Source organism: Ascidiella aspersa, chromosome 8 (genome assembly GCF_963924565.1).
Source record: "Ascidiella aspersa chromosome 8, kaAscAspe10.2, whole genome shotgun sequence".
NCBI lineage: Eukaryota > Metazoa > Chordata > Ascidiacea > Phlebobranchia > Ascidiidae > Ascidiella > Ascidiella aspersa.
The window spans coordinates 10147743-10161102 of record NC_139454.1 but is presented as its reverse complement, the minus strand read 5'-3'; the positions used below and the strand labels follow the sequence as shown (position 1 = coordinate 10161102).

The window sequence follows — 13360 nt, the reverse complement described above, 5'->3', positions numbered from 1 at the left end:
CACTGTTTGTTCTTTGCAAATAAACTTGCTCACCTTCCTCCAATTTGATTGCACCTCGCAATTTAACAATCACAATCAAAGACATAGATAGAACATTTTTCTGCTTTCTTTTTTTTGTAAAAACGTCAATACCACAATTGTCAAGGAATGACTTGTTTAAAACTGGTCGAAACCAATACCGCATTGATTAATTTATTGTTTCAGGTAAGGTATAAAGTTGGAAAAGGACGTAGTAAAGCTGCAAAATACAACAAGAAATACACGTGAGTTATAAAACGTATTGTAAATCGACAAATCGTGTCGATTAACTTAAACGTAATGCATAATTAAGCAACATGTGATATTATGACTTTTTAGTGGTCCGTCGTACTCCTTTGCAACCTTCGCTACACATCCTTTCACCGCAATATTTCTGATCGATGACAGTCCCATTCATCACAATTACACAATCACGGTCGGTACGACCTATTAACGTGATAAATATGAGTTAGTTTTGCACCTTTAGTTTACCCCTGTGCAATATGTTTTGTTCAGATTTAAAGACAGCAAAACTCTACTTTCTACAGGTATTTTCTGATTTCGCCAAAGACGGAAGCAGTAAAGTCGCGACTTTCCGGGGATCCACTGTTTGGCGAAACTATACTATGGAATATGGAGGCCTGCAAATTTTTTCCTCAAGAGTTGGAACACTTTGCAGAGTTTTCTTTTCATTACCGCTGACTCCGGTAAGTATATATGAGCCTATAACGCCACGATTGTGCGCTTTGCAAGATTAATTTCCAACTGATTTAATGCTTGAGCACTATAAAAACCAACCTTGCCTTGGAACTGTTTTTGTAAAAAAATATTTACCTTGTCTGATTTTCAGTGTCCTTTTCTATGCATTATTTTTAGGTGTATTTTGCTTATACAGTTTGATATAAGAATCAGTAAAATATAGGCAGGAATTGGACAATTATTAGCCGAGTGTTAAGGATTACTATTATTTGGGTTTAAACGATCAACACATAATCACCGGATTCATTTTGAATTTAGGCTACAGATTTGTTAAATTTACGTTTAACAATGTTGAACTAGAACTTTATCATAGTTAAGTTTGATCTGTGTTTAATGGAAGATAAGCTTTGTAGGTACGAAAACATAATAAGTTTAGATCCTTTGTCTAGAATTGTTTGACTCTTTCTTAGGACTTTATTTCATCTACATTGACGGACTAATTAAAACCGATTTTTGTTTTTAACTTTTAAGATTAAAAGAATAGGCCGACAAGGTCCGCAAGAAATTTAGGATGTGGTTCACGCTGTTTTTAATTTAAATTGTTTTACGAAAATTGGGCTTGTGGAAACCATGTTATAAATACCAAAATACACAAAACATATCTTATGCAGAATTCGACTCTCGCACTTATTTTGTCGACAAAACCCCGAGGGTTTTGGTATGTGAAAAATGAAGCATCGGTTCGGCCAGAAGGTGGCGCTGCTGTGCTTGGATACACTCTCCTGTCAAAGTGAGGTTTAAACTGTTTTGCTTAATCTCTTAACTCGTCCATATATACCCATAACGTTTTATATATTATTACTTTTAAGGTTATTAAGAGTTATACAGATAAACATGAGTTCTGACGTTATTGTTCTGCACAGCTAAGGTTCTGTCAAATTTATAATATATTATAAAACTGTATTATTAAATTGAATATTTTACGGCCAAGTTTTAACCCTCACCGGGCGCTTAACGAATTCTAAACATTTCGCACGAGAATGGACTTTATTTTAACGTATTTTTATTTTACAATGTTGCATTGAAAGACGTTGGAAAATACCCTACAATACCTGAAAAAAATATTTACTTGGTTCGAGGCTTACAAACTGATTTACCAAAAGCGACACATTACAACAAACAAAGAAGCTAAAATATGTAGCTTGTATCTGTTTGCAAATGAGGGTCGCATTATTGTCATAACGGACCACGTAAACGCTAACGGTTGCCCAAACAAATAGGGTAGCCGACTGAAAATATAATGCTTAAAGAGTAACAGACATGAACCATATTTATCCTCTTTTTTATAATCATAAACAAATTTTGCAGACCCGTCGGCATAAAATTTCCACAAGACGAAATCAAGGCCACAATGCTTACAATGATGAATATTATTTTGAGTGGTGATAAATCAGGTAAAATCACTTGACTTCTCGTAGCATTGATTGTCTTTTTTCAACATGCGTAAGACAGAAATGACAAAATTACATAAAATTGTGCCTGTTGAATTTTTTGCTTGTCGGGAAACGCATACGTTGGTGTGAAATCCAGAGCAAGAGAGACAACCATTTTAGTAAATGTATCGCTTTTTACACTAAAAACGATTTGCGAAATAACGATCTCAGGCTTGGAGTTGGTCCGTCATACAGCATCATTTTGATAATTGATAAAGGATAGCGATTATAGTTGAAAACAAATATATCCAATAGCATATTTCTCTGTTAGTTTGGTTTTCTTGTTTGTTTTGTGCTGAAAATAAGATTGACTAATGTTTAAACCAATGAGCAATATCCTAAATAACGGAAGATATATTTAGTTGCAAAAATATTAGTTATTGGCATCCGCAATGTTGTGCTCCTCAATTCTGACCAACAATAAACAAATACTTTAAATTTAAAAAATAGGTCACACCGTTTCATTGCGAACAAACCGATATCTCGGCCCTGGCTTTAGCCTAGAAAGAATTCCAAAAAAGCCTATGTTAATTTTTTTTGTTTTTCGGATCATCACTCGAAAAGTAGACAAGATCCGCAGAAGTCAATCTTTTTAAAAAAGCAAATCTGCGATCTTCAAAAATACCATGGTTTAAAGATGACAATGTAAACATACTTTTAAAGAAATCCTTGAGCGCGTTCGATCCAACTCGTGTAATCTCACAAGAGACGTCGAAAACTATTACCCCTTCCCGTTGCCCACCCAATCCGATGAAACCCTAATTAAAGACGAAGTTGGAGAGATGTACCAAAAAGGAAACAAGGTGGGTTCAGCAAATTCAGCTCATTTTTAAGGATTTTTGAGTTGACAAAAAAACTCGTGCGGCCCACAACATAAAAGTAAAAGTGGGTGTCGTACTTTTCGTAACGAGTATACAATAAACATGTAAGCAGTTCATAATTCGCACAAAGTGAATATATCATGCAAAATTTCAATACTGATTGGAAATCGCAAAAGGGTTTCAAGAAAACGTTTTATAAAATAGCAAACAAGCTTTAAGTAAAACTAATCTTAACTGCCAAGGTCACTATGTTCTATATATTTACTTGAAAATGCAGCGCCTCACTGTAACTCAAATGAATCATGCGAACTCAAGACATTTAAACATCCTGAATTATGAGTGCGCTTAAGTTGCCTCACTGTAACTCAAATGAATCATGCAAACTCAAGACATTTAAACATCCCGAATTATGAGTGCGCTTAAGTTGCCTCACTGTAACTCAAATGAATCATGCGAACTCAAGACATTTAAACATCCTGAATTATGAGTGCGCTTAAGTTGCCTCACTGTAACTCAAATGAATCATGCGAACTCAAGACATTTAAACATCCTGAATTATGAGTGCGCTTAAGTTGCCTCAATGTAACTCAAATGAATCACGCAAACTCAAGACATTTAAACATCCTGAATTATGAGTGCGCTTAAGTTGCCTCACTGTAACTCAAATGAATCATGCGAACTCAAGACATTTAAACATCCCGAATTATGAGTGCGCTTAAGTTGCCTCACTGTAACTCAAATGAATCATGCAAACTCAAGACATTTAAACATCCTGAATTATGAGTGCGCTTAAGTTGCCTCACTGTAACTCAAATGAATCATGCAAACTCAAGACATTTAAACATCCTGAATTATGAGTGCGCTTAAGTTGCCTCAATGTAACTCAAATGAATCATGCAAACTCAAGACATTTAAACATCCTGAATTATGAGTGCGCTTAAGTTGCCTCACTGTAACTCAAAATGAATCATGCGAACTCAAGACATTTAAACATCCCGAATTATGAGTGCGCTCAAGTTGCCTCACTGTAACTCAAATGAATCATGCAAACTCAAGACATTTAAATATCCTGAATTATGAGTGCGCTTAAGTTGCCTCACTGTAACTCAAATGAATCATGCAAGCTCAAGACATTTAAACATCCTGAATTATGAGTGCGCTTAAGTTGCCTCACTGTAACTCAATTGAATCATGCAAACTCAAGACATTTAAACATCCTGAATTATGAGTGCGCTTAAGTTGCCTCACTGTAACTCTAATGAATCATGCGAACTCAAGACATTTAAACATCCTGAATTATGAGTGCGCTTAAGTTGCCTCACTGTAACTCAAATGAATCATGCGAACTCAAGACATTTAAACATCCTGAGTTATGAGTGCGCTTAAGTTGCCTCACTGTAACTCAAATGAATCATGCAAACTCAAGACATTTAAACATCCCGAATTATGAGTGCGCTTAAGTTGCCTCACTGTAACTCAAATGAATCATGCAAACTCAAGACATTTAAACATCCCGAATTATGAGTGCGCTTAAGTTGCCTCACTGTAACTCAAATGAATCATGCAAACTCAAGACATTTAAACATCCCGAATTATGAGTGCGCTTAAGTTGCCTCAATGTAACTCAAATGAATCATGCAAACTCAAGACATTTAAACATCCCGAATTATGAGTGCGCTTAAGTTGCCTCATTGTAACTCAAATGAATCATGCAAACTCAAGACATTTAAACATTCTGAATTATGAGTGCGCTTAAGTTGCCTCAATGTAACTCAAATGAATCATGCAAACTCAAGACATTTAAACATCCTGAATTATGAGTGCGCTTAAGTTGCCTCACTGTAACTCAAATGAATCATGCGAACTCAAGACATTTAAACATCCCGAATTATGAGTGCGCTTAGGTTGCCTCACTGTAACTCAAATGAATCATGCGAACTCAAGACATTTAAACATTCTGAATTATGAGTGCGCTAAAGTTGCCTCACTGTAACTCAAATGAATCATGCAAACTCAAGACATTTAAACATCCTGAATTATGAGTGCGCTTAAGTTGCCTCACTGTAACTCAAATGAATCATGCGAACTCAAGACATTTAAACATCCTGAATTATGAGTGCGCTTAAGTTGCCTCACTGTAACTCAAATGAATCATGCAAACTCAAGAAATTTAAACATCCTGAATTATGAGTGCGCTTAAGTTGCCTCACTGCAACTCAAATGAATCATGCAAACTCAAGACATTTAAACATCCTGAATTATGAATGCGCTTAAGTTGCCTCACTGTAACTCAATTGAATCATGCAATCTCAAGACATTTAAACATCCTGAATTATGAGTGCGCTTAAGTTGCCTCACTGTAACTCAAATGAATCATGCAAACTCAAGACATTTAAACATCCCGAATTATGAGTGCGCTTAAGTTGCCTCAATGTAACTCAAATGAATCATGCAAACTCAAGACATTTAAACATCCCGAATTATGAGTGCGCTTAAGTTGCTTGAATGCGTAAGTCAAATGAATCATGCGAACTCAAGACATTTAAACATCCTGAATTATGAGTGCGCTTAAGTTGCCTCAATGTAACTCAAATGAATCATGCGAACTCAAGACATTTAAACATCCTGAATTATGAGTGCGCTTAAGTTGCCTCAGTGTAACTCAAATGAATCATGTGAACTCAAGACATTTAAACATCCCGAATTATGAGTGCGCTTAAGTTGCCTCACTGTAACTCAAATGAATCATGCGAACTCAAGACATTTGAACATCCTGAATTATGAGTGCGCTTAAGTTGCCTCAATGTAACTCAAATGAATCATGCGAACTCAAGACATTTAAACATCCTGAATTATGAGTGCGCTTAAGTTGCCTCACTGTAACTCAAATGAATCATGCAAACTCAAGACATTTAAACATCCCGAATTATGAGTGCGCTTAAGTTGCTTGAATGCGTAAGTCAAATGAATCATGCGAACTCAAGACATTTAAACATCCTGAACTATGAGTTCGCTTAAGTTGCCTCAATGTAACTCAAATGAATCATGCGAACTCAAGACATTTAAACATCCCGAATTATGAGTGCGCTTAAGTTGCCTCAATGTAACTCAAATGAATCATGCGAACTTAAACCTTTAAAACATACTGACTTATGAGTGCGCTTAAGTTGCCTCAATGTAACTCAAATGAATCATGCAAACTCAAGACATTTAAACATCCTGAATTATGAGTGCGCTTAAGTTGCCTCACTGTAACTCAAATGAATCATGCAAACTCAAGACATTTAAACATCCCGAATTATGAGTGCGCTTAAGTTGCCTCACTGTAACTCAAATGAATCATGCAAACTCAAGACATTTAAACATCCTGAATTATGAGTGCGCTTAAGTTGCCTCACTGTAACTCAAATGAATCATGCAAACTCAAGACATTTAAACATCCTGAATTATGAGTGCGCTTAAGTTGCCTCACTGTAACTCAAATGAATCATGCGAACTCAAGACATTTAAACATCCTGAATTATGAGTGCGCTTAAGTTGCCTCAATGTAACTCAAATGAATCATGCGAACTCAAGACATTTAAACATCCTGAATTATGAGTGCGCTTAAGTTGCCTCACTGTAACTCAAATGAATCATGCAAACTCAAGACATTTAAACATCCCGAATTATGAGTGCGCTTAAGTTGCTTGAATGCGTAAGTCAAATGAATCATGCGAACTCAAGACATTTAAACATCCTGAATTATGAGTTCGCTTAAGTTGCCTCAATGTAACTCAAATGAATCATGCGAACTCAAGACATTTAAACATCCCGAATTATGAGTGCGCTTATGTTGCCTCAATGTAACTCAAATGAATCATGCGAACTTAAACCTTTAAAACATACTGACTTATGAGTGCGCTTAAGTTGCCTCAATGTAACTCAAATGAATCATGCAAACTCAAGACATTTAAACATCCTGAATTATGAGTGCGCTTAAGTTGCCTCACTGTAACTCAAATGAATCATGCGAACTCAAGACATTTAAACATCCCGAATTATGAGTGCGCTTAAGTTGCCTCACTGTAACTCAAATGAATCATGCAAACTCAAGACATTTAAACATCCTGAATTATGAGTGCGCTTAAGTTGCCTCACTGTAACTCAAATGAATCATGCAAACTCAAGACATTTAAACATCCTGAATTATGAGTGCGCTTAAGTTGCCTCACTGTAACTAAAATGAATCAAGCGAACTCAAGACATTTAAACATCCTGAATTATGAGTGCGCTTAAGTTGCCTCACTGTAACTCAAATGAATCATGCGAACTCAAGACATTTAAACATCCTGAATTATGAGTGCGCTTAAGTTGCCTCACTGTAACTCAAATGAATCATGCAAACTCAAGACATTTAAACATCCTGAATTATGAGTGCGCTTAAGTTGCCTCACTGTAACTCAAATGAATCATGCAAACTCAAGATATTTAAACATCCCGAATTATGAGTGCGCTTAAGTTGCCTCACTGTAACTCAAATGAATCATGCAATCTCAAGACATTTAAACATCCTGAATTATGAGTGCGCTTAAGTTGCCTCACTGTAACTCAAATGAATCATGCAAACTCAAGACATTTAAACATCCCGAATTATGAGTGCGCTTAAGTTGCCTCAATGTAACTCAAATGAATCATGCAAACTCAAGACATTTAAACATCCCGAATTATGAGTGCGCTTAAGTTGCCTCAATGTAACTCAAATGAATCATGCAAACTCAAGACATTTAAACATCCTGAATTATGAGTGCGCTTAAGTTGCCTCACTGTAACTCAAATGAATCATGCAAACTCAAGACATTTAAACATCCCGAATTATGAGTGCGCTTAAGTTGCCTCAATGTAACTCAAATGAATCATGCGAACTTAAACCTTTAAAACATACTGACTTATAAGTGAGCTTCGCGCAAAACATTACACTTCTGCATTCCAGGTCTACTTTAAAATTGGTGACGAACCCCGACAACTTGCAGTATACAACAAAACTTACAGGTGAGTGGGAAATCTGAAAGTCACCTTTTTTGGCAGAAAAGTCGCCAATGTCGGTTCTTCGGCAAAAAAAATATCACCATTTCTAAATAAACGCCAGGTATACCTGTTCAGGATTTATAAAGAAGCAAGTTAATGGTCGCCAGAAAACTGTGGTGAGATTTCAGCTCATAAATGCAATGCTATAGCACTACGCTTACAGCAGGCAGAGATTTCCTGATGGTTTCTCGGCTCTAACCCATCTTAACTTAAAACAAGTTCAATCGTTAAAGTGGCAGCTGTGAACAGGTCGAACTCTTGAGTTTAAATCTCATTGCAGGCAATCTATTTTAGCCACCAATGCTCAGCTTGTGAACGACTTTGTTGAATTTCAATTTATAAATACTTTGGGTTTTGGGGAATTACTGCTGGTCTCTAAACAACAATTGGTTTAATTTTTATATGAAGAACAGTTGCTTTTTTTTAATGCGACTGCCTACAAAAAACAGTTTCATTTTTTTAATACGACTGCCTACAAAAGTAATGCAGGCAGGCGTAATTTACCAACTTCAGTAAATTTTGATTATATAAGCCAGATTGCCTTGGTAAAAGTTTCAACACTGCTATTTTCAGAGGTCCTTCGTATATATTTGCAACCTTCGCAGTACATCCATTCACAGCAATGTTTGTTCTTGGAGACAAATCCGGTCCCCAAAGGTACTTACTACAGGTGAGTGAACACATTTGTAAGTTTATTTTTACCATTTCCTTGAAGAAGTTACAACATTGCCCAATTCGTATCGATTACTTTAAAGCTTTTGTAAATTACAGGTGGTCTCAACCCTAGCACCACGAGCACAAGGCTTGTTTGAGACTTTCGAGGGATCAGTTTCCCTGCGCAACTACACCCTGAAATATCGAGGCGCACAATTCTTTTCCTCAAGGGCTGTAACAGTTTGTGAAGTTTACTTCTTCCTGCCTCTAGAACCGGTGGGTATTGTTGCTGCTGTGAGCTTATAAACAGTTTTCAATGACTAAAGTCAATGGTTTGCAGCCAGGGTGCGGTTTATAACGTAAAAGGATGTGTATATTTTATGTACGTATATTAAACATATATTTTAAATTTTTTTGGAATGACATATATTTTTAATTCTTTTGATTTTCAACTCTATTGGAAAGCTGAAAGCTTTCAATCAAATATGTTTTTCTCGTGTACAGTTCACGTGATATTTCAATTTAATTATTGTGATATCACTGTAAATCACTTTCTGAAATACTATAAGGTTTCGCAAAGAATGTATTTATTTACATTCTATATAGGGTACTGTAAGACCCAAAGTCAGAAACCACTGACCTGAGGGAATGGATTGACTTCACGCTAATGGACAAAAATTACTCCACCTAAGTCATTGGGCATATGACTTGACTTTCGACAGTCGTTCAAACAAATTACTTTTACTAGTCATTTAAACAAATTCCTTTTTAAATATGTTGCTAAAATCGTGTGAATTTACTAAATTTAATAGTTTAGTATTAATTTGTATTATCAATAACTGGACTTGGAATTACCTTGCTATTGCAATAAATTTGATTGAAATCAGGCAAATAATAATAATGAAAATAGGATTGGGACTTGGCTTGGTATTGATTTTATGACCTGACTTGAAATTAAGTGATTTTTTAAATGACTAGTTAAAAAAACTTCCCATAGGCTAAGCTAAAGCTTTCTCTTATGGCTAGTAAAGATCTATCGAAGACATGAACATATGAAGGTCGAACATAGCATTAAGTTTGATAGGTCACAAGCGCTATTAATACTCACCTTTAATCTTGCCGTGTTAATACTAATGCAGCATTATATAAAATAAATGTATGTTGTAACTCTATTTACATCGTTTTAAGCCAAACGAAATAGTTTGAAACGTTTTAAAGTGCTTTTAATTTGTATTGTTCTTTTTTCCAAAATGTTCACGACTGCAAACGTTTCGGAATTGTTTTTGTGGCGTTACACGTTTAAACAGGTTTTGGAGGTTTATGAAAGCTCCCACCCTTATTTCAGAACTCAAAACGCAAACTTATTTTGCGGCCACGATATCAAAATCAGGAGATGGGAAATAGAGCTTTTGTCCAATCGGGAAGCGGCAAGGCCGTGTTCGGATATACTCTTCTGTCGAAGTAAGTTTTCCAAATTTCAAGTTTAACGGTTCTAAGCTCAGTTCCTGTATTTTTTCCCGCAAGAAATGTGTCTGCTCAGAAGGACATTTTAAGATTAGTAAAACGCCCGCAGCAGGCACATTATAGTAGGATAACCAGTATCTTTAGAAATACTTGAGAAATAAGGGTACCAATTTGAGAATAAAGGGTATCAATTGCATAAGATTGAAGGGGTACCTGTTAACGAAACGGTATTCGTGAAATACAATCTACAGGCTAAACAAAACGCAATTAAATTTTCTCTCTTTGGATAAATTTAAAGAGCTCACACAAAATGTATTGTTATTCCTGGCTTATCTGTTTTTTAAAAGTACCTAATTAAACATTTAAACAAAGTTATCAATTCAAAGGAGGTGCATTTATGTTACCTGTTTTTCTAAATAAGTTCTCTTACGTTGAGAAATAATGGTTGCTCGACCAACGATATATGAATTTTGCAGGTCTTTCGGTAAAAAAATAGTTCGAAAAGAAATCGATGAGACGATGTTTCATTTTCGGCACTTATCTCGACTTTGCAGACACGAAGGAATGAAAATTACATTGGTCGAAATCAGAGATACGATGATGTCTATGATGCACCTCATTTTGGGAATAGACCAGCAAGGTATGAGCTGCCATAATACTAAATACACGTGGGCGAAAGTGATTGCGATAAAATATAGGAATACAGTTATCAAACATTAAACTGAACCTTCATTGCAGTTGTAAGACATTTTTGTTCAGTTTTTAAAACTGATAGCCAGAACGATTCTTGACTTTCAAAATTGGTCATGTTTGGGAATTGAATTAGGGAACGTAAGTATAACAAAAGCTGCAATATATTCGCATATGTAAATATAATCGAAATGTTTTTTGTAAATGATTTTCTGTTGTTTGTTGATGGAGTTTTGTGGATTTAGAAAATCAAGTCTTGAATGTTTTCAACATTATAAACAGTAGTTGCGGCCAAACTAAAATACGTATGTCAAGCATTAGGCTACAATTAAATGTTACGCATAGTCCCATAAGATGGGGGGTCTTGTTGTTAGATCATGGACATGGTTGGTATTTGTGCCACTCAACATCACTATAATGTATACGTATATTTAATTCAACTTTTTTGGGAGGTTAATATGGAAATTGTTTTGAATTATTCAATTAAACATTCACACATATGTGTGTAAATAACTGAGATCTAGCCCTTCGAAGCTGCTTTTTGACCAACGACTACGGCTTACGTATAATTAGTACACCGAAAGCCATCGCAGACTCACCGAATCTGTTGATCTATGATGCAAGCAGAGCAGACTAGAAAAACAACTAGCCTGCAGTGAGGTTCGAACTCACGACCTCCGGTCAAGCTGGGACCGTCGCTCTACCAACTGAGCTATGCAGGCTCAGAAGGGAACGAGTCGAGACGTTGTTTTGAATTATTTTTTTATTTTGAGGGGGAATCGAGTTGTGTCTAAACAGTTAGGAATAGTTGCGTCCTAAGTAAAACTCGTGCGCTGTACATTCTGCTGCACTTGTAACGCTCATAAGGTACGAATGAAAATTGATGCCTTAAGTTTGGAGTCACTGGAGCTATTGGTCAACATGTCCCGATCACTGCCCTGGACAACGAACACAAATAAGACTCCGTAGTTGCGTCAGTGGCTCATGTCCACAAAACAACAGCAAAGTTGAAAGGGAGACACGGCCGTGCAGCATCCCAGTTTGGGCCGCAGGTATGAATAACGTAAAATGTTAAGGATTTTATTTTTTTTATTTCTTTAGTTATGAAAAGAAAATTGGCTTTCAAACTGTTTGAACAACTTTATTGGTGTCCTCGTTAAAATTTTCGAACTTTGTTACTAAACCACTCTCTGTTTTTTGATAGTATCTTGCCTATATAGATTTGGGTCGGTAAATTTATAACTATAAGTTTGTATCAGCACTATGTTGTGTACTTATTTATAATTATTTTGCCCACTCGCTACGTAACAAGAATAATCGAAATATGATCGACATTTACCAGTCGAAAAATAGTTGCGCTTTTGCAAATTATAGTTTCTACACTTTTTTTTAGTGGTAGCAAGTAAACAACACAAACATTTGCTGCTTGGGCCCCTATCCTAACATTTGCATAATATCAACTTGCTGTCTACAAATCTATATATGGAAAACGCCTTTTTACAGGAATAGTGGAGCGCTTTCGATCCGAACATAGCAATCTTACAAGGCTCGTCGAAAACTTTTACCGCTACGTGCTGCCAATTCCCAAGAAAGTGTCTCACTTTATCGACCATTCATTGAATAGAAACAATCGACGAAACTTTGTAAGTTTGATTAAACATACAACTTAATATACTTTTAACGGAAGCGACTGAAAGCGCTGTATGTTTTAAAGTTATCCCACTTATTATCATCAAACGGCAGACATTTTGCAATTTAAAGTGCATATATAAACACCATAACCGATGCCTTCCAATATCGAACTTGTATTTTGGAAATAAATATAACAAATCTGCTTATTTGTAGGAATACAGGTTTTCACCGATCTATCGAATAACTTGTTGTTTGCTATTTTATTATCATATGTTATGTTATTTTACATCGAATTGAAGCCTATACTTGATTTAAACTTCTAGATGAATAACAAAAATAAGCTATGCAGCTTGGCAACAAAATGTAACCTAAACTTAAAATTGGCTTACAGTCAGTTCATATGTCTATATGTAATTAATAACGTAGCAATATAAAGCCACCATAAGCCGCATTGACAAATCATGAAATCAGATAATTCCACCTTTAATAAAGGATCGTCTTGGATATTTTAATATTTTAATTAGGTCCTATGTTTCTTAACTCTCTAATCGTATATTTAGCCCATACCAGTTTGGGAGAAATTTAAATCATCCGGCCCGCCGCCTTTTTGACAAACTATGACACGAGTCTATTTCAAATACTTTGCCCCAAAAAAAAGTGCCCCAAAATTTTGCGCTTCGAGCCAAAGAGCTTTCTACATGCGGTTTGTTTACTTTTTGAGGCTGTATTTTGAACGTAAAATGTTAACAAACACTTAGATTAACTAAACTAGACTAAGGTATGAAATTATCGCGTTATCCCAAAGTAGTTTAATTACACTTT

The 13360-nt window shown here is 35.7% G+C and overlaps 1 protein-coding gene and 1 non-coding gene across 2 annotated transcripts; one reads left to right on the top strand and one right to left on the bottom strand.

The window, feature by feature from the left end:
- Window positions 1-2091: 2091 nt before the first annotated feature.
- LOC146136022 (uncharacterized) lies at window positions 2092-9199 on the top strand. Its single transcript, XM_083396026.1, has 5 exons — window positions 2092-2171; window positions 2874-3013; window positions 8004-8062; window positions 8672-8768; window positions 8870-9199. The coding sequence occupies exons 1-5, from the start codon at window positions 2129-2131 to the stop codon at window positions 9056-9058; spliced, it is 528 nt and encodes a 175-aa protein (XP_083252152.1). The 5' UTR covers window positions 2092-2128; the 3' UTR covers window positions 9059-9199.
- Window positions 9200-11553: 2354 nt separating this feature from the next.
- Trnaa-agc (transfer RNA alanine (anticodon AGC)) lies at window positions 11554-11628 on the bottom strand. Its single transcript has one exon. It is a non-coding gene; the product is annotated as a tRNA-Ala (tRNA).
- Between the last annotated feature and the right edge of the window lie 1732 nt (window positions 11629-13360).